Source organism: Prinia subflava, chromosome 1 (genome assembly GCF_021018805.1).
Source record: "Prinia subflava isolate CZ2003 ecotype Zambia chromosome 1, Cam_Psub_1.2, whole genome shotgun sequence".
Classification (NCBI taxonomy): domain Eukaryota; kingdom Metazoa; phylum Chordata; class Aves; order Passeriformes; family Cisticolidae; genus Prinia; species Prinia subflava.
The window spans coordinates 131,610,045-131,636,491 of record NC_086247.1 but is presented as its reverse complement, the minus strand read 5'-3'; the positions used below and the strand labels follow the sequence as shown (position 1 = coordinate 131,636,491).

At 44.8% G+C, this 26,447-nt stretch overlaps 1 protein-coding gene across 1 annotated transcript in view; it reads left to right on the top strand.

The window, feature by feature from the left end:
• Window positions 1-26,447, top strand: part of CFAP69 (cilia and flagella associated protein 69) — a 61,949-nt gene that overhangs the window by 33,862 nt on the left and 1,640 nt on the right. Inside the window, 7 exon segments of the mRNA XM_063412615.1 lie at window positions 17,439-17,632; window positions 17,726-17,817; window positions 18,854-18,998; window positions 21,551-21,624; window positions 22,550-22,602; window positions 25,379-25,486; window positions 25,983-26,060. Of these exon segments, the coding sequence (XP_063268685.1) occupies window positions 17,439-17,632; window positions 17,726-17,817; window positions 18,854-18,998; window positions 21,551-21,624; window positions 22,550-22,602; window positions 25,379-25,486; window positions 25,983-26,060 (744 nt within the window).

The following is a 26,447-nucleotide window of genomic DNA, read 5'->3' as shown; positions in this document are numbered from 1 at the left end:
ACCAGAACAGGCAGGGACAACGTTCAAAATAATGAAAAGGAACAAATATGTGGTAAAATTGGGTCTGTTAGGGTTTCACAACATGCTTTGGTGGATTTTAACATGACAGGAACAGTCAGTCAGTTTTTTCAAGTAGAAATATAGAAATTTCTGTCTAAAAACGAATATATACAATACTTCAGCACAAATAGAAATCTGCTCTGAAATGACAGTGTTCACAGTAATTATGTATCTTCTGGAAGCCTTAGCAGCTAAGCTATGTCAACACTTTCAAAATCTTGCTTCAAAAAGTAAGCCATGTTTGAACCTCCACTACTAAATAGAAGGAAATAACTGGAAGACTGGGAAACAGTTAGCTTATCTCTGAACTCTCTGTATCATTGAAAGGAGCTAAAGCTCCAGTAGATGTAATTATTCCTTGGCATTCTAAGGCAGTGTTCATAAAAAAGAAATTAAAGCATTAGAAAGACTTCACAAGGAACCTACCTTTAAGCAAGCTCCTTTTTTATCACTAATAAAAAACAGCATTCAGTAAGAAAGTTTTCAAGTTAAGAAAATTTTCCCTTTTTGTTTGCTTTGTGCACTATTAGTGTTGTCAATCTCACAGTGAAACTGCCAAAATTTCAAAGGCATTTAAAGGCCTGTAAAGAGGTGGATTGTTCCACAGCTGCTTGGCTGTGGCATCAATCCCTTCTCATTTCATTCCTGCTTAAAACAGCTAGGTGTAGTAGCTCAGGATACCGGTGCAAACACAGTGATTTCCTTCTACTCCAACAGCCACTGAAGGCAGCCTTTGATCATATTTCTTCATCCTACAGATTTATTTTTATCACTCTCCTCTTGCTTTTTCTTTTTCTAGTTAAAGCACCATTTTTAGTCTTAAAACAAGGTACTCACAGAATACACCTATAGAAATCAAAATGCTAAGGAATAGAATTTTGTTGGGAAAATCCTTTCAAATAAAAATACCTATTTTTAAAATGCTGTCTCATCAATAATATTCTCTGAGAAATCTAGAATGAAAATTCATTGATAACATCTTTAAAAAATCATATCTTTAAGGGAAAAAAGGTTCTGAAGGCTGACCTCTACATTTTATTTTCCTTTCTGATGTTATCCACTTTGTCAGTCATGCACTGAGGGGTCATCCCCTATGGCAGAATGCCACCTGGAACACGATGAACCCATGAATTCAAGTTGGCAGAGATCAAAATTATTGGCAACTAATAAGCTTGTGAAATGTTACATGAAATTTGTAGGATGGAACCGCCATGAAGACAGTCACAGATCATGTTTATTAAGTTACTCGTTAAAATTTCTATTTTAGAACAAGAAAAGTCAAGGAAAGTAAAGAAAAATCAATCTGTGATCACCTTTGTACAATCTAACATATCTGAAAGCTCCGTAAAAGCTTGGGATGATGGGGAAAGTCCTTGAAGCAGAAAACCTATCCATGTACTTTGGAAAGATTTTTTTGAGCTAATAACTAAATATAAATGGGATTTAGAGAAAAACTGTGTTCTTAATTCTGCAAGGCTTCCGAAAGAATTCCAAAGCTGCAGCATACGTTGCACATAAACCCAAGGACTCCAACACAACTGCTTGACACTGAATTTTATTAGATGGCTCATATAGCTCACAGTAAAAGTGTCTATTTCTGTGATTTTTAATTTTTTAATTGATAGCTGAATCTGAGCAAAATAAAATGTTTCCCTCAAAGTTCTTCCTTGATACCTTTACATAGAACGTGTTTTAAACTGTTGTACTTCCACTTATTCCTTCTATTATGGCAGCTGAAGTGCTTCCATCTAGTGGGACTTTATTGTACCAAAGAGTGTACAAGTAAGGTATACAATCCTTGGTATTGGCTCTTTATCTTTTTCCATATAACTGTAAAATTAATACATAAATACTGTGCAATACTTGGACCTTGGGTATGTCGGTTAATTTCTCAATTAGAAAGACCATTGTGCCAACTTACCAGCTGTGTGCATGTTCAGAAACACAAGGAAAGAAAAACTGACTTTCATTTTTTGATTATTTCTACTCTACTTTAAATAAACCTGTATTGCTAAAAGATTTCAGCTTAATTTCTACATATTTCCATCTAAGTTTGTTGTTTTCTAGACTGAGAAAAACACCACATATAGCACAAATTTCAAAAAACTGCTGGTGGAAGTTTTAAAATTGTTTGGGGAAGAAATTTTATGGCTTCTTCTTGTTAGAGTTGATGACAGTACACTACTTAGTAATTTATACCATGAGAGAAAAGAGAGGGGTAAAACTGTGATTTGAGGTGGCTGTACCCTTGTGATTTTCAAGCAATCATATACAAATATTTATCACGAAACTCAGAATATGCATTGATTATGTATAAATCAGGTTTCCAAATTAATTCAAAATGCTACCAGCCTTTTGTGACTGGCACAAAGGCACACTTGTACATAAACAGGATTGATTCACTGAGGATAAAGAATTGAGTCACCCTCTGCATCACTGATTAGCAGCTTCTGAAGTAAAAAAATGACAGAGTGATGTTCTGACCTCAGGCTTGACAGTGAAGTGCTCACAGCCCTGTTTACTGAAGATCAAGTATGACACACCCAATATAAACAGGAGAGAAAGGTGATTGAATCAGTCCTACCCTGGCAAACAGAGTCAGGAGTCCAGATACATTTTTGAGCAAAGTATTTGGACAATGAAACATCTAAATATCCTCAAACTTCAGAGTATTAAATGATTCTGTTTCAGTAATTCTTAGCATGATGTATGTGTGCTGAGCCACTTAATGTTATAAAATGTTCCAGAAAATGCACAATGCCACACTTCAAATGAAATGTTGCTTAATTCCCTGCTGGCATGAGCTTGTTGGCATAAACTTGCTCTCTGTTGAAACAAATCTAGTGTTATAGTCATACACTTAACGCCTTCAACCCTTAACATATAGGAGACCAGCTTTTCTTTATTTCTGTTTTCTGAGTTCAAGTTGTGGATTGATTACATGAGATGAATTAACACTGTTAATTCTGGTTAGCAGTTCTGGTTAGCAGTTCTGCTGGCATCTCTGGGCCAGTCTACACACTCACAAGTTACCCTCCTGCTGCATGTTCAGGAGGTGCAGCACACTGAATTTAAGGCTCTGCTAAGTGCACCAGCTTCAGACCAGGCTGCTCTTAACAGTTGTAAGGACTAAATTCAGGCACTATGTACCACAAAAGCAGAAAACCAGGCACAAAACCAGGATGTAATTTGATACATATTTGTACTGGTATCCATGGAGGGCTCTGGGCCTGTGACTTGATCCTTAAAGAACTATCTACAACTTAGCTGCGCTTCTTTGATCTCACTTAAAAGTTCTTTTGCTTATTTCCTTCTTTCTATTCTTTTCTATAGAATGCTGACATCATATGCTTTACTGAAGTCACAGTAACACATTCTAACTGTTGCATTTGTAAGGACTTCTGAACCTTGCCTACTGTTCAGAGAAAACTGACAAGTCCTTCCCATATTATTAATGACAAAACTGAACAAAATGTTCTGCTGTTTGTACTATGAATTGGCATGGTAACACAGAACAGAAAGATCCTCCTGAATGACAGGGCCTAGTTCCCTGCCACTACAAAAAAAGCCCTGTTATACAATCACCTCATACATTTATCAAGTGCCATATTAAAAATAGAAATATTTTTGTTCCCACTAATTTCATGGAAAAGCAGTTTCATTAGTCAATTGCAGTAATGACTAGAAACATTATTCTGGTTTCCTGATATATTTATTACTGAATAGTACATATCTGTTTGTTCTTGTGTTTTTCCCCCTCATTTAAATGGTTTTCATCCTTCATGTTTACTTTCCTGATGTGTTTATAGACAGCACTCGTGTCTCCTCTCTGGTTTTGTTTTATTGCAATAAACAAGCTGAGCCATCCTAAGACCTGTTCTTTTGAAAGGCTCTCAAGGTCTCTGGTGATGAACCTGACTTGCCTCTAGCCCTCTCTAAATTCAACCCTAGCTCGGCTATAGAACAATCAATTAGGTTTTCACAGTACCCCAAATGAGATTTTACCAGGGCATTCCACAATGACATGAATGCCTCCCTATGTCGGGATTTGTACTTTTGTGTCTCATAAGTTCTTTGTGCAGTTCAGTTCTCTGTACCCCTTCCCCACCTAATTGTTATTCATATCTTGCCTCACAGTCCCTGCACCCCAGGTTATTTTTAGCCCCTCACAGCTATGTGCCACTCATCCTTCCCGCCAGAGCTGTTCTCCTCCCCTTCCTTCCTGATTGGCCCCTACTGCATGTCCTTGCCCCTTACTTTCTCTAGTTACTGGCTTGGATTGGCCAGCTGCGCCTGGCCACCCCCATTTCTCCTCCCCTGATTGTATCCTTTATAACCCTGTGCAGACCAGCTTCTGGGCTCTCCCTGGGTCTCTCAGGCTAAGCTCAGGAGTCGGTGAATAAACTCCTCCTTGCCTGACCCAGAGAGTGTCTCTTTGTCCTTCTCCTTCATTGTTGCGGTATTCCACCTAGTCTTCGGTGCCTCCCAAGGCCAAGGACCCACAGGGGCAGAGTTGGCTTGCTTCACCTGCCAGCTCGCCTCCCAGATTCGACGCTGTCTGCGGTGCAGAGCTAGCCGGAGACAGTGGACGGACGGTCCAGAGAAGACACCGCCGCAGCGCTGGTGGCGCCCACTGCGGGGCCTTGGACGAGGCGTCAAGACCCCTGCGGAGTGGATTGCCAGTCTCCTAGACTAGGTTAGGAGACTGGGAAGAGAATCCCTTGGACGTCCCATCACCTCTTGGTGAGCAGTCCTTTCGGGGAGGCGCTCCCAGAGGATCGTGAGGGCAGCCGGCAGCTGTCACACTCCACTGCCGGTCCTTACGGAAGGAGAATCCCCTGAGACGGTTTCAGCACCCCCTTCAGGAGCCGAGGTCCCTCTCCGAGGTTGGTGAGTGGAAAACATTTCTTCTTTGCTGCCTCCCTTGGCTGCAGGGAGAGCGAGTGCCATTTGGCACGGCTCAGATTGAGCAAGGGGAGAATCAGCCCTTTGGCTGAGGAAGATCGCGCGATCCCGGGGATTTGGATTTTTCGGTCCTTCATCCTCGGTTGGTGGCCCTGGAGTTTTGAGTTCCTTTAGTTGATTGTCTCCTTTGTGTTGTGTGTGCGTGGCCGTGGGGGACGGCACGCAGGGCTGTCAGTTTGTTTAGTGCTTCTGCGCGTTTTTGCTGACAGTGAGGTTTTGCTTTTGCATCGCGCCCCGTGTTTTGGTGGATTTATAGCAGCTGTAGAGAGTGTGTGGGGTTTGTGGGTTTTAAGCTTGCGGTGTTTTTGGGTTTTGTGTTTCGTTCCGTTATACTTGTCTCAGGGTGAAAGCCGCTTTTTAACACCAGTTTTTGAGAGACATGGGTGCGTCTCTGTCAGCGGCAGACAAAGAAGTCTTTTCTGTTTGCGTCGCCTTGCTTGAAGCAAGCGGCGCTAAGTTTTCCAAGACCTGCCTGAAGAGGCTGGTAAAATGGCTTGGCAAGGAATTCCAGGAGGTTTCTCGGGATAAAGTCCATTGCCTCCGATTTTGGGGGACAGTGGAACAGAAAATTGTAGAATTTGGCCAGTCCCGGGGAAAGGAGGCGCAAAAATTTTCATATTTGGTTTTGCAGTTGAAAACTGCGTTGAAAAATGATGAGTCCCTTGCCAATCCACCTACCAGGCGGTTTGCCCCTTATTCCCCATCCCCTGGTCCTATCCCTGGTCGTTCCCCGAAGGGAATTCTGAAGAGAGTCGGGGTGCAAAAATCCCCGAGCTCTGCCTCTCCCAAGAATTCCCGTTCCCCCAGCCTCAGTAGTCTCGGCCAGACTGCTGAGGATTCCTCGGACTGCCCTGGCCAGGCAGTCGGGGGATCTACCCATACCTGTTATCCCTCATCCCCTCATCCCCGTGTATGTTTTAATTTAACTGCGTCACAATCGGCACAAAATGGCGGCTGTGGTGCAGGAAATGGCGGTCACTCAGCCTCGTGGTCGTCATCCCCTTCCCCCAGTTCTTCATCCCGAAATCCCTTTCGTCCCACCCACCCTCCCTGTTCTCTGACCAACCCTTTCCTGTCCCAAACCCCACCCACTACTCCGAAGTTCCCACCCTCCCATCCCCCCCATCGACCCGCCCAGGAGGTGGAGTCGTCCCGCCCATTGCCCTGCCCCGGAAGGAGGCCATCTTGGTTGCCTGATTCCAACACTCTCTCTTCCGGTTCCCACGGTACCGGACCGGAAGATGACAGTGACTGGGATCCTGAAGTGGAACTGTCAGTTGCGCCAGTCACTTACCGGCGGCAACGCGGTAGTGACGCCCCAAAATCCCATTGGTTTCCGATTGGCCAAAGTGTAATTCGTGAATTGTGTAAGGCGCACAAAGATTATTCCAGGGACAGTCCATACTTCAGGGGTCTCCTTCACGCTGAACTTTCCTCCACAACAGTGGTGCCCTTTGACCTCAAGCAGCTGTTTGCTTGCCTGATGGGTCTTTCAGAGTTTAAGCTCTGGGAGACAGCCTTCAGGCGGCTGCTTAAGGACAAACTGCCCACACTGTTGAGTGACGAAAGTACGGCAACTGACACCCAGGGCAATCCCATTCCCCTCTCCCTCCTCTTTGGGGAACTTCAGTTCTCCACCCCACAGATACAGGCCTCACTCATCCCTGTCCCAGTCCTTCAGGTGGTTAAAGACCTTGCATGCACTGCGTTCTTTGCTTTGCAGCCTCATGCAAAACTTCCTCCCCTTACTTACATCAGGCAGGGTCCTCAGGAATCCTACGTGGATTTCGTGGACAAATTAACCAGGGCAGTCGAGACTCAAGTTAAGATTGTTTCAGCGCGTGAGCATGTCCTTTTGGAATTGGCTTTTTTAAATGCTAATGATGTCTGTCGGCAAGCGATTTTGAGTCTCCCCATAGATCCGTCAAGGACACTTGCTGACATGCTCCAGGTCTGCGACGCCAAGGTTCCCTATCTGTTGAAGCCGCACCTTCCAAGTGTGTCCAGACCTCACCAGCCCTCCGTTCCTGCCAGGCTCAGGGTTGCTGAAGCAAGGACCTCTTCTCAGAAGCCTGCAGTACCGCCTCGCCGCAAGCCTTCCGTCTCAGGCAGTCGCAGCGGAAAACCCGGGTTCTGCTACCACTGCAAGCAGCAAGGACACTGGGCCAATGAGTGCCCCAATAAGACAAGGCCGGCAACTCCTAAGTTGCAGCGGGGGAGCAATCCTTCAAAAAACTAGAGGGAGAGCGTGGGTCCGTCCAACGTGTGGACCCCAATCGGGCGGACCAATTCACCGGCGCTACATCTGCCGGGAATAAAGGGGGTCAAACTCGACAGGACACTTCACTGGACGTGACACGTTTAATAAAAGGCTGTGACATGGCTCTACCCAGTTCACTTACTTCTTCCTTTCTGCATTTCTGCAGCTTGCACCTGACATCGGGACTTCACCTTACCGGACCCAGCTGGTCGTTCATCGACGTTGATTCGCCGGATATCGACGCCTGGCCGCTTCGCCTTGGTAAGTTCATCATCGTTGGTGATTGCAAATTTACTCCGCCTGAGATTGAAGTGTATCCAGTGATGTTTACGAACGGATCTGGTGCCATCGGTCTCTGGGTGTGCTGCACGACTCCTCCTATCTACCTGCCTAGAGGGACAGTGATTGCGCAGGCAATCACATTCTCTGACACACCGGTCACTGTCAGTTCAGTCCATTCCATCACTCCTAGGCACAAAATTATCATTCCATGCACCATCACCTTGGGCAATGAGTCGGTGGATAGGGGATTGGTCTTTGACACAGGGGCGGATGTGACCATTATCCCCACAAAGGATTGGCCGTCACATTGGGCATTGGAAAACGCGCCTGTGCAAGTCCAGGGTGTAGGAGGCATTCAATTGGCGAAACGTTCTCAGAGCATGGTGCAAATTACGGGGCCGAAGGGACAATTGGCTTCTGTGCGTCCCTTTGTCTTAGACTATGAGGATCCCTTGATTGGGAGAGACATGATGGCCCAGTGGGGGGCAACAATTGACATTCCCGACCCCTCACACTTTAGGGCGGCGGCTGTTGGACAGCGCCCAACTCAGAAGCTGAATTGGACGACAGATACTCCAGTCTGGGTTGATCAATGGCCGCTTTCAAAAGAAAAATTACAGGCGCTGGAAGAGCTCGTGAAGGAGCAATTGGATAAAGGCCACATTGTGGAGTCCACGTCGCCATGGAACTCCCCAGTCTTCGTTATCCGCAAGGCGGATGGCAAAAGGTGGCGTCTCCTTCACGACCTCCGTCAAATTAATAACGTCATTCACGACGTTGGGTCTCTCCAGCCTGGGATGCCTTCCCCAGCCATGCTCCCTCGCAATTGGAATCTGGCAGTGATTGATATAAAAGATGCCTTCTTTCAAATTCCTCTGCATCCGGACGATGCACCGCGTTTTGCTTTCTCGATTCCCACCATTGACCGAGGTGCCCCAAGGAAGAGGTACCACTGGAGGGTTCTCCCTCAAGGGATGAAGAATTCTCCAGTGATGTGCCAACATTACATCGCTTCCTTGCTGACCCCTGTGCGTGCAGCATCGGAGGGGGCTGTCATCTATCATTACATGGATGACATCCTCATTTGCGCCCCAACAGATGAGGAGCTTTCACAAGTGCTTGCCCGTGTAACGGATTCGTTAGTTGTTGCAGGGTTCGAGCTGCAGGACGATAAGATTCAGAGGATGCCACCCTGGAAGTATTTAGGCTTGGAGATCACCAGGCGGACCATTGTGCCGCAGAAATTGGAGATTCGGTCACAGGTCCGAACCCTTGCAGATGTCCATTCCCTGTGTGGAGCCTTGAATTGGGTAAGACCCTGGTTGGGTCTCTCCACGGAGGACCTTGCTCCTCTTTTCAATTTATTGAAAGGGGGGGAGGAGCTGAGTTCTCCCAGGCATCTTACCCCGGAGGCATGCACAGCGCTAGAGAAGGTTCAGCAGGCCATGTCATCACGCCAGGCTCACAGATGAGACCCTGAGCTCCCCTTCAAGTTCGTCATCTTGGGTAAGCTCCCACACCTCCACGGTGTGATCTTTCAATGGGACACTCGCACACACACATGCGAGAAGGGTCGAGGCAGGAATGATCCTCTCTTGATTATAGAGTGGGTCTTCCTCAGCCACCACAGACCCAAGAGGATGACACAGCCACAGGAGCTGATGGCTGAGCTCATCCGCAAGGCAAGATTGCGGATGAGAGAATTGGCCGGATGCGATTTCCAATGCATTCACATGCCAATTGGTTTGTCAACGGGCCAGATGATGAAACCAATGTTGGAACACCTGCTTCAAGAGAATGAAGCGCTCCAATTTGCTCTGGATTCCTTTACGGGCCAAATTTCGATTCACAAACCGGCCCACAAATTATTCAATTCGGATGTGAATTTCACATTGGCACTAAAGAGTGTACGGAGCAGGAAACCGCTCGAAGCTCTCACAGTTTTCACGGACGCTTCCGGGAGTTCGCACAAGTCAGTGATGACTTGGGTGGACCCCAAAACTCAGCAGTGGGAGGCAGACATTAAGACAGTTGAGGGTTCCCCTCAGATCGCTGAGTTGGCGGCAGTTGTGAGAGTGTTCGAGAGGTTCCACGTACCTCTCAATTTAGTTACCGACTCCGCCTATGTTGCGGGGGTGGTTTCCAGAGCTGATCAGGCCGTATTGCAGGAGGTGTCCAACAAGGCTCTTTATGAGCTGCTCTCGAAACTGGTAAGGCTTGTCTCCCGCCGAGAGCATCCTTTTTATGTGATGCATTGCAGATCCCATACCGATTTGCCAGGGTTCATTGCGGAGGGGAACAGGAGAGCAGATGCTCTCGCTGCTCCTGCTGCTGTGGCCCCATTGCCTGAGGTCTTTAAGCAAGCACAAATCAGCCATTCGCTCCACCACCAGAACGCTCCTAGTTTGGTGCGGCGGTTCCACCTTACCCGCCAACAGGCTAGGGCGATTGTGGTGTCGTGTCCATCCTGTGCATCCCATTCGGTCCCCACTCTCCATGCTGGGGTGAATCCGCGTGGATTGAGTGCTTGTGAGCTTTGGCAAACAGACGTCACCCATGTGGCGGCGTTTGGAAGGCTGAAATTTGTCCATGTGTCGGTGGACACCTTCTCTGGCCTTGTGTATGCGTCTGCCCACGCAGGGGAGAGAGCGGCTCACGCCATCAGTCATCTGATTCAGGCTTTCTCATTTATGGGCATTCCCAAGGGCCTCAAAACCGACAATGGCCCAGCCTATGCTTCCAAGGAGTTCGCAGCTTTCCTCCAACAATGGGGAGTGGAGCATAAGAAAGGCATCCCCCACTCTCCCACAGGGCAGGCAATTGTGGAGAGGACTCACCAAAATCTGAAACGAGTCCTTGACCAACAGACGAGAATGCTAAAATTGGACACTCCTACAATTCGGTTGGCCAGAGCACTTTATACACTAAATTTCCTCAACTGCACTTTCGAAAATTTTAGCCCTCCGGTCGTGAAGCATTTTAATATGCACGATGACTACCAGCCTGGGAAGAAACCACCGGTGATGGTCAAGTCGCCTGAAACAGGTCAGGTGGAGGGACCATATGACCTCATGATGTGGGGGCGCGGGTACACCTGCGTTCTCACGCCCTCTGGGGCCAGATGGGTTCCCTCAAAATGGGTCAAACCTTTCACAGCCAGGTCACGAAGGCGAGAGCGAGAACCGGTGGAGGACGTGGAGCCACTGCATGAAGCTCCACAGGTCGAGTCCGCGGCCTTGCGCCGTAAACGCAAGGTTTTATTCGCAAACCCCCTGGAGGAGATCCGGGAGTTTTCTTCCTGCTTCTCACATTCTGAACCTCTCCTTCCTGAATCCTGGTTTACCTAAGTCAGTGACCATTCCCTACAGTTTTCGTTGCAGACCATTACCTTCGGATTCAGGATGTGGAGCCTCCTGACTGCCCTCCTGGCGTCGTGTCTCATCGCCATCGGCAAAGCGTGGATCGCTTTGCGGGAGCTGCCGGCGGCGATGAGAGACTGGGTGGACGGCGTCCTCGGACGTTGGGGGGTACCGGGCTGGGCTCAGCCCTTGATCCGTTGGCTTCTCATCATTTTGTTTCTCATTGTCATCCTCATCCTTGCAATAAAGGCAATCAGAAAGGGAAGTCGCAGGCTGGTCATCGGAGCGGCAAATTGCCCCAGGAGAAGCCTCCACCTTCTCCTCCTGATCTCCTGCGTGGCGAACATCGGGCACGGTTGGATCGTCCCACAGCCAAAATCAAATGTCTGGGCGACTCTCGCCAAGGCCTTGGGGCAGGACCATATCTGCCTTAATCAGGCCAGTGCTTCCGACCCGATGTTGACGTGCCTAGTGGGGATTCCATTCACCGCTGCGGAAATGCCCAGAGCGCTTGTTCGCGCGGTCAACCAATCGCTTCGCCAAGCGGATGGGTCACACTCCGTTGTCCTTGAAAATGGGCATCCGGACGCCAATCCGTTGGTGGGGTGGAGGAGATTTTTGCAGGACCTCCCAGTCCTGTCGGCCGAGCCTCCCGAGCTTGAGCTCTTGGGCTCTTCCAAGGCTCAGGTTTGCGTGAGGATTGACCACCCTCCGCAATCTCCCTCACTCCCCCCCGGCAGGGTTGTGCTGTCTGGCACCGCGCACCAGGAGGAATCTTGGTGCGAGAGGCTCGCCAAGATATCAACACCGATATCTTTTGCCACTCAGCCACGTGAGCTGCCCACCGGGGTGTTTCTCATCTGCGGCGACCGAGCCTGGGCGGGCATCCCCTCTCACCTTCTAGGAGGTCCGTGCACCTTAGGGAGACTGGGACTGTTCACACCCAACAAGACCCAAATTATGAATTTGAAAGAAAAAGAGAAGGGTGCACAAAATTCTGGACTCCAAAAGTGTGCAGTGAAAGATCTGGATCCTGATTGCGACACAGAAATTACTCATTGGTCAAAGTCCAAAGGTGTCGCGATCACGATTTTCGCACCATGGGTCGCCATTGCCAAGACCCTGGGCGAGCTTGGACATTTGGAATGTTGGGTCGCGAAACAGGCGAATCTTACATCCCAGGCCCTAACAAACCTCCTAAAAGATGAGGAAATAACTAGGCAAGCCACCCTCCAAAATCGGGCGGCCATAGATTACCTCCTCCTCTTGCACGGCCACACGTGCGAGGAGTTTGAGGGTCTATGTTGTTTTAATCTCTCGACTCGGGCGGTGAACACCAGGACACTTATCCAACAAATGCAAGAGCAGGTGGGACAGATCCAACAGGAGACAGATGACTGGCTCTCCAACCTGTTTCAGGGTTGGGGAATCTCTGGCTGGGTTGGATCTATTTTAAGGTCTGTTTTAATGATCTCTGTGGTTCTTTTAGTGGCATTGGCTTTATTTGGTATCCTTAAATGCATGATCCTGAGACTGGTCTCCAGCACTCCCCCCGCGCGCATTGCCATGGCCTCCACCCCCGTGGAAATCCCATTCGATGAGGAGAGCGACTACCCTCCTCCCGACCCTTGGCAAGAATCTAAAGACTTCTGCGCGGATTGTGGCAGCCGACACCACACTGAACTTTAAAAACAAAAAAGGGGGAGATGTCGGGATTTGTACTTTTGTGTCTCATAAGTTCTTTGTGCAGTTCAGTTCTCTGTACCCCTTCCCCACCTAATTGTTATTCATATCTTGCCTCACAGTCCCTGCACCCCAGGTTATTTTTAGCCCCTCACAGCTATGTGCCACTCATCCTTCCCGCCAGAGCTGTTCTCCTCCCCTTCCTTCCTGATTGGCCCCTACTGCATGTCCTTGCCCCTTACTTTCTCTAGTTACTGGCTTGGATTGGCCAGCTGCGCCTGGCCACCCCCATTTCTCCTCCCCTGATTGTATCCTTTATAACCCTGTGCAGACCAGCTTCTGGGCTCTCCCTGGGTCTCTCAGGCTAAGCTCAGGAGTCGGTGAATAAACTCCTCCTTGCCTGACCCAGAGAGTGTCTCTTTGTCCTTCTCCTTCATTGTTGCGGTATTCCACCTAGTCTTTGGTGCCTCCCAAGGCCAAGGACCCACAGGGGCAGAGTTGGCTTGCTTCCTCTGCCGGCTCGCCTCCCAGATTCGACGGCTGTCTGCGGTGCAGAGCTAGCCGGAGACAGTGGACGGACGGTCCAGAGAAGACACCGCCGCATCCCTACATTAAATGAAATCCGTCTCCTGAGATGCTCCCTTGTGCTGGTTTAATCCCAGCCAGCAACTAAGCACCAGCAGCTGCTCCCTCACTCCCTCATGAGGAGGACAGGGGAAAGAACTGGAAGTGTAAAAGAGAAAACTGGAGGGTTGAGATACAGACACTCTAATAGGGAAAGCAAAAGCAATGCAGCAAACAAAGCAAAACAAGGAATTCATTGACAAATTCCCATGGGCAGGCAGGTGTTCAGCCATCTCCAGAAAAGCAGGGCCCCATCACACGTAAGAGTGACTTGGGAAGACAAACACCATGACTTTGAACTTCCTTCTTCTTTCTCTGGCTTTTTTTTACCGATCAAGATGCCACATAGTATGGGATATGCTTTGGTCACTTGGGGCCAGCTGTCCAGGCTGTGTCCCTTCTCAGTTTCCCATGAACTCACAGTCCACTCACTGAGGGGGTGGGTGAGGAGCAGAAAAGGTCTCGGCTCCATGCAAATCCTCTGCTCAGCAATAACTAAAAAATTCCCTGCATTATCAACACTCTCCTTAGCACAAATCCAAACCACAGCCCCATTCTAGTCACTGTGAAAAAAGATTGACTCTATCCCAGCCAAAAGTAGCACATTTCTGTACTTATGGTGATTCTTAAGTATATCTCATTTCCGAATTTCATGAGCATGCTCTTACTGATTTTATCAGGTCTAAAAAGTATCAAATAAGACCATCCTAAAACAAACCCCTTAAGCCTAACATCTTTCTTTTCAACCCTATTTGTGGCTATCTTATTTTTCAATTTCTCTCCTAACTCAAATATGTTCATTCCTTCCCAGGTGGTACCATATCAAACATTTTTGGGAATTAAAACAGCAAATTTGAGTTTTTCCAAAGCTTTTCAGTGAGACTGAGACCAGGTTTCAGGGTCTGTGGTTGGCCAGGTCACTTTTCTTCTTTTCAAAGGTAAGCAATTACAGTCCAAGTTCAGCTGACCTAACTTCAAAGATTAAGAGAGACAGATGGAGATTGCAGGGAGCTGTTCATGATGTGGTTTGACCTCTGGAGACATCCAAATATAGAAGAGGAGTTTCAGCCTGCAAGCCCTCTGTGAAATGCCTCAAGGACAAGGCCAGGCCCACATTTGCTACTTTCCAGTCATGACTGATTCTTAACTGATCAGTTCAGAACACTTCCCTCTAGATTTTACATATTACCTGCTTCAGGACTGCAGATGTGGTCCCCGTGATCTGAAAGCACAACATGGGAGTTCTGAATATTTTGCTTTGGTAATAATTTCTGTTCTGCCATTCACATGAACTTAAATGTTCTACTGGACCATTTAGAATGTATAAGGCATACCACTGTTTTCTAAATTTTTTAAAAATTATTTCATTATGTAGCAGATAGCATGCATTGTTAAAGTTATTTTTAGTATTAAATTACTGTAAATGGTAATGATTCTCCTCATCCAGCTAACAGGTGCAATCAAGAATTGCAAAACCTTGTGGAAAAGCTGTAAGAAGGAACAGAAAAACATTTACATTTTGATGAGGATTAGAGCTTTAAAAAAACCCAAAAAACTAAAAACATGCTCATATTGTCTGAGAAATATTTATCTACAAAATAGAGGCTTATGAAACAACTTTGGGGTGGTTTTTCTGCTCTGCTCTTGTGAGAGAACACAAGACCTGGAACACTGTGTGCAGTTCTGGTACCCCAACACAAGAAGGACATTGAACTGCTGAAGCAGGGCCGGGGAGGCCATGAAGTTGCTAAGGGGACTGGAGCATCTCCTCTCTGAAGAGAGGCCAGGAAAATTTGGGCTGTTTGGCCTGGAAAAGATTGTGTGGAGACTTCGTAGTAACCTTCAGGTATGTGGAGCGGCCATACAGGGAAGCTGGAGAGGGACTTACCCAGAACTGTAGAGATAGTACAAGGGGCAATAGGGTCATACCAAAAGAGGGAATATTTAGGTTAGATACACAGAAAACATTCTTTACTGTGAGGGTGGTAATGCACAGGTTGCCCAGAGAAGCTGTGGATGTCCCAAGGCCAGGTTGACAAGAGCTTTGGAGCAATCTGGTCTAGTGGAAGGTGTCCCTGGTTGTGACAGGAGGGTTGGAACTGGATGATCTTTAAGGTCCCTTCCAATACAAACCACTCTATAACTATGATTTTTTCACCAATTTTACTCTTCAGACCTTACTGATGTCACAATTTACAAAATAATTTCTTATTCATGACCATTTAAAAAAATGCAAAGCACTTTAAGCCTTATGAAAGCCATGTATTTTTAACTGTCATACTTATCCCGAAAATTAGCATAATTTAAAGGTCAGGTCTGGATTTCTTGAGGGAGAGAATACCAGCAATATGACCGACAGCTTTTAAAGGTCCAACAGCATGGGGACAGCCAAGAGCAGATGCTGACTCCAGCCAGCACAGGCTCCAAGGAGAACACTCTGCTGGAGAAAACCTGGCTGCTCCTGCAGCTGGGGCTCCCCCTCAGGCACTCCTGTTGCTGCCAATTTGGGGACTGTAAGCACGGAAAGAGCCAGGTTTCTAAACCTCTCCTTTTTAAAGGAGACATGGTTTATTCTGTGCAGGGCGCGAGGTGGAGTTTTCCACAAATCAAGCAGAGCAATTCCCAAAACTTTACACTATATACACATTTTAGCAAGCAAAGAAGTCGCAGTTCCTTGGCTACAAGCTATCTAGTTATTAATTAGTATCCTAGCTTCTGTTGCTTAAATTACTATGTCCTTTCCTACACTAATTACTCCACATGCTCAGTCCTCTGTTCTTTTGATTTGGTGTACTGGTGGTCGCCACCTCGCACTGCCGGATTCCAAAGGCCGTGAACTGGCACCAGTCCCTCGCTTACAAAGGGCACGGCGACCTGAGGGACAAGAGACACAGCAGGTGACAAGAGACAGCCGGTGACATAGCAGGAGCCGAGGACTCAACAAGAGCGTGCAATAAAAGCCCGGTGGTCCTTTGCCCAGGGTCCCTCCTTTTAGGTTACGAGCTCTGCTTCAGTGGTGAGGCAGGACCTGTTTCACAGCCCCCTCCTCATCCTCTGTAACTCTCTGGACGATCTGTTAACCCCTTCCGGCTCTGAGATCCCGGCGCCGCTGCGCCCTTCGGCCCGAGACAGCGACCCCTGTGCCCCGCCGCGCCGGGGCTCGGAGCCGCCGCGGCCCGTCCGCAGCGGGGAGGGCCGGGCCGTGCCGCGCCTGCGCGTCCGCAGCGCCGGAGCGGGGCCGGTTCTCTGCCGGCGGGGCGGCACACGGAGACAGCCCGCCCTGCGGCCCCGTGCCCGCTGCACCGCCACGGGCCTGGGCCTGGGCCGGCCCGGGCGGCGGCTGCTCCCGCCATGGTGCGGTGCGGCGCGGCGGCGCTGCGGAAGGTCAGTGCGGCCGGCCGGGCCGGTGGGGACGGTGCCACGGGCGGGTGGTGGGGAGGGCTGGCGGGGAGCCGCGGTCCCGCTTCTGGGGCCTCCGCGGGAGTTGCCGTGTGCCGGGCGGCGCAGGCCGCTCCCGTCCCGTCCGCGCTGCCCGCAGTGCCCGGCGCCCGTCAGGGCCCGGGTGCGATGTCCCCGGGGCTCCGGCACACGCGGGGCTCCGGCACACGGCCCGGCTCCGGCACACGCGGGGCTCCGGCACACGGCCCGGCTCCGGCACACGCGGGGCTCCGGCACACGGCCCGGCTCCGGCACACGGCCCGGCTCCGGCACACGGCCCGGCTCCGGCACACGGCCCGGCTCCGGCACACGCGGGGCTCCGGCACACGGCCCGGCTCCGGCACACGGCCCGGCTCCGGCACACGGCCCGGCTCCGGCACACGCGGGGCTCCGGCACACGGCGGGGCTCCGGCACACGGCCCGGCTCCGGCACACGCGGGGCTCCGGTACCCGGCCCGGCTCCGGCACACGGCCCGGCTCCGGTACCCGGCCCGGCTCCGGTACCCGGCGGGGCTCCGGCACACGGCCCGGCTCCGGCACACGCGGGGCTCCGGTACCCGGCCCGGCCCGCTGCCCGGGCCCTGCGCGCCGTGAGGTGTCGCTGCCGGGGAAGACGTGCCTAACATTGATTGAAAATTGCACGCGCTGCTTTCTGAAGTTTCATCTGTTGCTGTGAAAAATGAGTCCAAGCGCTTTTACACACGTCTCTATGAAGCGAAATATAATCAGAACCTAATTAACTTGTGTTGAAACTGTTGTTTTATTAGTACAGCAACTTCATAGACAATTTGCGGGTCTATGTGAGAGGAGGAACTGGTGGAATGGGTTATCCTAACCTGGGAGGGGAAGGAGGAAGAGGTGGTGATGTCTGGTTCGTCGCCAAAGAAAGGACTACCTTAAAGAGCATTAGAGAGAAATATCCCCACAAGCGATTTGTAGCTGGAACAGGAGCCAACAGCAGGTAAGGATCTCTTTAATTAAAGTTTTTACTTACAAGTTTTCCAGAAAGCAAAGTGTCAGCTTAAGTTACTAAGGCTGGTTTAATTTCTCCCAGTGTTAAAGCTCTAAAAGGTGAAAAAGGAAAAGATCGTGAAGTTCATGTGCCTTTGGGAATTTCAGTTCTTGATGATGATGGCAAGCAGATTGGTAAGAACATTTGCTTTGTTTTAAGGTATATAATGTTTGTCACATTTATTGATAACATCTAGTGGGTTTCTAATACTAGGATGTTTTAAGGTTACACATTTTCCAGAATATGTCTGTGTTTTTCTTTGTTTGGCCAAAGAGTTAAAAAATACACTGTAATAATTGTTGGAAAAGCAAAGACTCCTTCCAGAAATAGCAGTAATTGATTTGTATCACTACATACAAGTTCTTTGCTGTTGGAAACAACTGTTAAAGGCTGGAAGCCATACTGAGCCTCCACAGAACCGTTCATAGCCTCACATAAATTTGTCTCCATAAACCCGAGTAAGTGTCCCTGTATCTTTACTGAATTATGAAAATGCATAAAAGACAAAGATCTTTCCTGAATGTCAACATTTTAGGTTACTTAAAAGGTTACTTAAAATCTGTTTTTTACTCACCAGGAAGATCTCTTTCAATACTCCTGGAATGGCTCTCAATGGTTCCTTTGCAGTTTCTCAGTTTTTCTTTTCAGACTGTTCAGAATTAAAATTAAATTCCCAAATTGTCCTAGTTTGGATGTTTAACTAAATTGAATGTATTGGAAGATTTGTTTATGATGCAGGTATATCAGGGGGCTAAAGTTAGCCAAATGTTGTGCTTTTTTGTTGTTTTAATCACTCTGACCCTGAGGGAGATACCACAGTCTGCATTGTAATGGAAAAGGATGAACCATCTGAAGGGAGCCACATCTCTATCAATGCATATTTTCCCTTGTATTCTTGAATTGAAATATTGGAGGGTTCAGAACCTCCATCTTGGCCATTCTTTCCCTGTCTGCAGTTTTCTTGAGGTGACTGACTGTATGACAGAGAAGAATAGTGGGGTGTGATGGCTTTCATGTGTTGCCAAACAAGGAAAGTCACCATGACCTCGAGGGCACAGTTCTTGCAAGGAAGCATACAGAAGACTCTCATAACTGGAGACATTTAAATAGAAAATCACTACTGAACTACTGCAGGGGATTGTGTTTTTTCATGAACAAATTTATTTTCAGGAGAGCTTAATGCAGCAGGAGAGAGATTCTTGGCAGCTCGTGGAGGTCTTGGAGGCTCTTTGGCTACAAACTTTCTGCCTTGCAAAGGTCAGAGGAGAACTGTTCACCTTGATTTGAAACTTATAGCAGATGTTGGCTTAGTTGGGTAAGTACTGTAGTACTAATACTAGAGAAACTGAAAACTAATATTAGAGAACAAAGTAGTATATTTCAAATTTGATTTCAAAGGAATTTGAGAGTTTGGATGATGAGTGTTAATTGTGCATTTGCATTGTCACATAAGTTATTTGCAGTTTGAAAAAATCAGATTGAGCCAACAGCTATTAAAATTAATTTTAACATTTTGAAAGTATTAGTTATGTTTTGGTGAGTGAAAAGCTTCATTAATCTGCATAATACATAATTATTAATATAATTAATTTAGCAGTTGCAGTGATGGCCATAATATTATTAGCACAGTATTTATTAATAGGTAGGAGGTATTGTAGGTAGGAGGTACAAAACAGAGCCAAGAACACTGCATATTGCATGTTTAACTTCATGGCACTGGCACAAGTAGATTCTTTCAGTAGCAATTCTGAAGAGAATGCCAAAGGCTATGTTTCCTACTCTCCCACAAAAACAGCTTGTAATGTTGAAAGGAAGAAATACAAAACAAGTAGGACTTGCATATCAATGTTGCTGCTTTATAACAATGCAGATAAATATATTTTTATTTAGAGAAAGCTTTCAACAACCTATACTTGTAGAGCTGTACAACTGTTGTTCTATTCAGCATCGGTAACATAAATCAGCCCTTATTATTATGGTCATTAATAAAAAAACATAGGAAACATGAAATGATGAGGTGGAAATAGTCTAGTTGGTTTATACCAATAAAAAGCTAGAAACTTGAAGTGGAAACAGCATGGTTTTCTAACTATGTTTTTCTTTTTTAGTTATTAGAAATAATTTGGTTAATATAAAATTTCTCTAAAGTTACATAATTTTCAATTGGTCTTCAGTAATTACATGACAGTTTTTTTTTGTTTTGATCAGTGTGAAAGTACAGGATTTTTATGATGCCGATGTTTCTTTAATCTTGCATTTTAGTTGACAGTTTGTCTTCAAAATGGATACAAAAATCATTATCAGTCAATTAGAGAAGCATATAATTTTCTTATTGAGAGTATGAATCAGTCTCTGATAGTTTGTGGTTTTACTTTGATCTCTTTGTGTTTGTTGTTTTTACCTTTTTTGTGAGTGGTTTGCTATTAGATCAGGTAAAAAAAAACAAACCAAACATGTAGACTTGAGAAAGGCCCATCAAGTTTGGGTACAGGGTGTGATATGTTAGTCTGGGTTGCAATTTAAACTTCAAAGAACATGTTCTACTTCAGTGTAAACAAAATGCCCTCTCAAGGATATGACCAGAGTAACCTGGAATTTCTTTAAGGCATCTTTCAACATCAGAGTGTATGAAAACTGCACTCAATAGTTTCCCTATTATAACAAGAGTAATTAGTTTGTTTAAACTACGTAAATCTTAAGGAAGATTTATGTACAGCCCTTTTATAATGGCTGTAATGTAGTACCAGCCTTGTTAACAGGCCACAGTTCTCCATGTATTCAGGTGGAGAGTATTTGGTTTTCTGGGGGACACCTCCCTTGTATCTTGTGACTGTGTTGAGTTGCCTGTAGACAGAGTTGTCTTTGATCATGCTGTGATGAATATTTGTGGATTTGACTAGAACACAAGTCTTGTGTGGACTTTCTGGATGGAGTATCTGCTAAGGATAAGGACTATCCTAGTCTATCCTTGGATGTCAGGATTAGCTTCAAGTTTTATATGGATCAAAGCTATTGTGCCTTTTCCAGCTCAGGTTAATCTTTAAAACAAGTGGGTGTTACAATTTCAGTCTTAGGTTTCCATTTCATTGGGTAGAAGTATTCTATAAAGAAGCTTTTGTAAAAGCTGGTGTATCCTTTGAGGAACACTTTTGTTGTAGGATGCAGGTATAGCTATCCCTTGTAAAGGGAAAATGTTACAAGTCAGGTGTGCACAGACCAGCTCCTAGGTGTTCTTTTAGGTTTACTTGGTAACAAAACAGGTTAGTACTAATTTCAGGATCCCTCATACAGCTTCACTGCCTTAAAACCACACATACACTGTGCACATGTGTCTCTATACACAGTCTCACTCTTTCTGAGTTTGCATTTGCTTTGCTATGTTAGCTAAACTCTAGCATAGGTATCACTGGTACTTAAAGTGTAGACTTTCATAAACTGTGATGTGTATGCTGAGACTGTAAATCCAACTGGTAAGATATATTTGCATGACAGCTTTTAGAATGTAAGCATAATTTACAAAATTAGCTATAGCATGTGAAGAGTGCATCCGAGTATACCTGGATGGTAATTCCGTGTTTCTGTGTGAGTGGTTTTGAAAGATTTCCCTTAAATATAGTACATATGTATTTACATAACTCTCCTGCCTGCATCCTCAGGAAGCATTGTTGGATTTAGAAAAATTATTCAGATTTGATGTCAAAAAGTAAATCATAATGATCTGGGGCTTGTTTGTTTTGTAAAAAAAAAATTAGTCTGAATAGATGAGTGCAAAAATGAGTTCCTAGTGTCGAAGAATAACTTTGGAAATAAATATACAGGAATCATATAGGTGTTTATTCAGTGTATCAATCCTGACTTTCCTTCTAGGTTTCCAAATGCGGGAAAGTCATCCTTGTTAAGCAAGATTTCTCATGCCAAACCTGAGACTGCAAATTATGCATGTAAGTTCGTAGTCTTACTTTTAGAGCAGTAATATTTCCTGAGAGCAAGAAGTCTTTTCACTGACTTACTTGTAATAAAGGTTTATAATAAAGAATAGGGTATAGCAGTGTTGCCTGGCTTTTTAATTATAAGAAATACTTTAAGGAGATACTTGCTGCCTCAGTTTCCAGTTCCTTTACTCACCTCAATTTTTCATGTATACACCCCCATAATGCTTCAACCTGTTAATCCAGGGTCTATAACATTTACTTTCATCTCAGCCCATTTTATTGCAACTGAGACTCTCTGTGGTGTATAATATCCTCAGTCTACTGAATATGTACTGTCAAGTTCGTTTGCATAAATATCTTGTATGCATTAGAATTTGCTACCACTTGCAACAGAGAAGATTTTGGGGTTTTAATCTGTCCACTGAAAAATGGACAGATTTTTTTTTTCATTTTTCTAAGTTAGACTTAGTTGTTTGATCGTCTTTAATTCAAAAGTAAGAGTGCAAGTACTGATAATTCCTAGTGATCTTTTTACGCCATTCCCAATTCTCTACAGCCTTTTCTCGGTTTGAAGAGTCCTATCTCACTTTACCTTTCATTGTTTTATCCCTGTTTGGAAGCTAATCCATAGTCTAGATAGTAGTTTTTGTGTCTGAGACTTCTCTACCTTCACTGTTCCCATTTTGGGATAACTGGAGCAGAACTTCAGAAAGACAAGACTTGGTGAAGCACTGGATTTTTTGTGGTCTAATTTTCATCTATCTTATTTTGCTTTTTCTTTATTCCTTTTTTTTTTTTTTTTTTTTTTTGCTACTGCACATTTGTTTAATTTAAATACACTGAGAACATCCTACAATATTTAAATGTTTTGTAACTTTAACATTTTCTTAAATGTTAAAACCAGTTTTGTTTTCTTCCTGTCCCCTTGCCGCAGTCACAACAATACAGCCTGAACTAGGAAAGGTCATGTATGCGGATTATAAGCAGGTTGGTATGAAATTTCTCTCTGATTGTTTGTTAAAATTGTATGGAGTGACTGTTTATGTTGCTTCACAGAATTTCAGAAAGAGAACAAAATCCAATAGGTATTTTCATATGTGTATCTATAATGTGTACATGTCAAATGCATTTACATGGACTTAACAGGAGTTGTGGGAAAAGTACTGTTTTATGAAGTAATAATAAGAGAGTTTCATAGCCAAATACAGTATTATGCTGTAGAGCTTATTTCAAGGCTCTTTAATAAATGGCTTCTCATTTTCCCTTATCTTCTTTCTGTGGTTCTAGCCCTGGCTTACAGTCTTGGAGTATGAAATTATTTATGGAATTGAGATTGCTGTGTCATAGTATACTATTATAATTTAGGACTGGGAAAGAATCACTGGTTCAGAGACCAGCCTGTTATTTTTATTTAGAAGTAGCAAATTTTCTGCAAGTTGTCTATACAGAGAGCTCTGGTCTGAGCGAGTAATTTTCAGAATGCAAATAGGGGCGGATTTGTCTAGTTGCTAAGATCTACATTAGTGAATGGCAGGGAGTTTTGAGATTATAACCCTGTTACCATAACTTCTTAAGTCTTTCAAGGTTGGCTGTTCTAACTTTTTGTTTGTTTGTTTTGTTTGGTGGGCTGGGTTTTTTAATTAAAAACTGAAATAGTATGACCGGATAACGCTTACCTGAACAACCAGTGCACTATCTGAGAGGTGAAGCACCTGGGTCCAGTTCCTTTTGTGGTAAGCTGTGGTTCTGAAAGACTGGTGGGGTAATGGCCCTACCACCTTAATTTTTGTGAACCCTGTTCTACCCAGCTTCTTCAGTAAAAGTTGTCAGATAACTCTGTGGTGCATGGAATCCTTTCTACAGTATCCACTGAGTGGGAAAACAGTGCTAAATGAGACTAGAGAGGCTAATAGATTTTGGACCCCAGCTTCACTTAAAAGTTGCAGCAAACGTTTTCATTTCTCAAGCTTGAATCTTCTTTGATGTGCTTTTACTTTGTTTTTGAAGTGTATGATACATGCAGCACTGGACTCATCACTTTCAAGATTAAAGGCGAGTGCATAAAAGGGTTTCAGATGAGTAAAGCAAAAAAACAACTCTCAGATAGGAAAAGACAAAAAACTGCTGTTTTTGCTTTCAGAACCAATAATGCTAGGGAGATTCAGTAGCTGATGCTTGAAACCTTCATTTAACAAACTTCAACAAAACTGTATTAAAGAAAGTAAGTCTAGTTTGTCTGGTTCCCTGTAGAGATGCACTATGTCTAAGGGAATTTTTTTAATATTCATTTTATCTGCTAGTTTAAGGTAGCTTATCCTAGAAAGCTATGCTGCAAATAAACAGGATTTTTCATAGCCCTTTCAAAAAACTGTCTGCCGTGAATGAGGATCTCTTGTTCATACTGGTGTATCCTTCTCCAGCAAGAGGTCAACTTGCAGTCCTGGCTGTCTTTTCTGAAGTCTTTTTCTTGTCATAGCCAGTGATCCTTACTGTTGGCCATTTCTACAGTTCATGGTTTTTATACCACAGTGTTGGGTGCTATATAGGAATTATATGGACAAAATACCTGTTTTCTGCAGTTGAGGGAACTAGGGGTTGTGATCACTGGGGATTTCTGGGAGTAAGAGGAAATACTCTACATATTGCAACTGCTGAAACTGAAACAACGTAAGCAAGGTAATTAAGAGCAATAATTGAGGTGATACAATTTCTTGTATCACTCAAAGGACAGTGACTCATTTTTTCCTGCAGAACATTGATATTTTTAAAGAGATAAAATGAGCAAACTGTTACATATCTTAGTACAATATGAAAAAGAAAACACGTGCAAGTTTCCTGGTGCTGTCTGTCATTATTGCTTGGAAAAAAAAAAAGACACAAAAGTAGAAGACCTGAGTAGAGTTGGGTTTCAGTCTCAGTACCAGATCATGAAAACTAGCAGAAGCACTTACATTTTCTACCAGAGTATCTGAGCCCCCTTTTTCACACTGGGAGTTCTATGGTATGCTGGCTTCAAGCATTGTTCAATCTAATCCAGTTGCTGTCTAAATGGGCATTAGATAGATTTGAAGACCCTACCTTTACTCTTCTCTACTTCACTCTCTGTCTTCGCTTTCTGTGACTACCTGAGTAGGTATTTTGGGGGTTTTGTTATCATTGTGCTCTTTTTTCCGTCTGCCTCAGCTGTCCAGCAGCCCTCTCACCCAGCACAGAAAATGACAAGGTCCCTGTCTGTTGTGGCAGTCTGTGCTGGGCTCTGGCTGGAAGCTGATCGATTAATCAAAGTTTGATTTGAGCTGAAGACAGAAGTCGAATTCTTGTATCCTCTCATGCCCAGGGGAGCAATGTTAAGGGGGTTTGTATTTGGAGTAATGATACTCTGTAGCCACAAGGAACAGACTTTATTTTCTTTTCCAGTGACAGTTTGAATTCTATACAAATGTGATAACTTAAGCTGCTCACCTTTCAGAGTGTGTTTTATTCTCAGGTAATAGCTAAATTTTGTAAGATCTCTGCTGAGGTATTATTTTGTACTTTGCAGACAGCTATAAAAATAGGGAACATGAGGAGCACTAGGTCTGTGTAATAGCAGCATTTTGTTTAATCTGCTTCTGATGATAGATTGTAAAGGTATTGAAACAGCCAATGTGTATTATTTCATCTGGATTCTTTTGTTTTTGTAACATGAAAATCACTATTGATAGTTTAAAGTCTCTGGGTTTGCTTACTGGAAGTATTTTGTTTGAAAATTCTGTTTTCCTAGATTTTAGTAGCTGATCTTCCAGGACTGATTGAAGGTGCACATGCAAACAAAGGAATGGGACACAAATTTCTCAAACATGTTGAAAGAACTAAACAGCTTCTCTTAGTTGTAAGTTAAATAAAATTTACAGTTTATTAAAATTAACGTGCAATAAATAAAATACAGCTTAATTGCAATATAGTTGGAATTTAGAAAATAATTTGTAATTTGCATGATTCTGATAAATATAACTGTAATTCTGTTTTCAGAATGGAACGTTTAAATGACTAATGATAAATTAAATTCTTAAATGGAATTTATCATTGAAATTTTCCAGGTAATTTAGAACAGTGAAGTGTTCCAAGCATAACAAAAGCGTGATTTTTTTTCTATAAGATTCCCATAAGAAGTTTAAAAACCAGACCTTTGAGAAACACTGTATCAGAATGAAGCAGTTTGTGCCTCCAGTGCCTGATGTTTCTTTGCTGTATAGTTGCCCTCTGTTATTTGCCCAGGAGTGAACACATAACCATGGACATTCCAGGGCAAAGTAGTTGATGGAGAGTACCTTGAAAATGTAACACAATTTTACACCACAAAGCTTGTTTTTGTGTAACTTTTTCAGGTTGATATTTCTGGGTTTCAGCTGTCTATCAAGACTCAATTCAGAACAGCCTTTGAAACAATACTGCTTCTAACAAAGGTAAGTTCTCATCTTCCTATGTGGCAGTTGTAGTTACGTGTTGAGTCAAGAAAATGGCTCAGTTTTGACTGAGAAACATTCAAATGTTAGCATGGCTTCTGGATTTATAGTATAAGGCCAGTTAACAAAGAGATTCTCCAAAATTATGAAGTCTATTTTTACTTGTACAGGTTAAACCACTCTAGTTTATGATGGGTACCACATAATTATTAAGAGAATTGATTAATCTATGCAGCATATGGGATATTTCTTACAGTCAAGTAAAGGTAAAAAGACACCTCATTTTTAGTTCCCCAGTAGCATTTTAAGAAGTAGAAATATGTGGTTACAGCTGAAGCCCTGCCTTGATGCCCTTACTACCACAGGTAAGACATCAGGCCCCAGCTT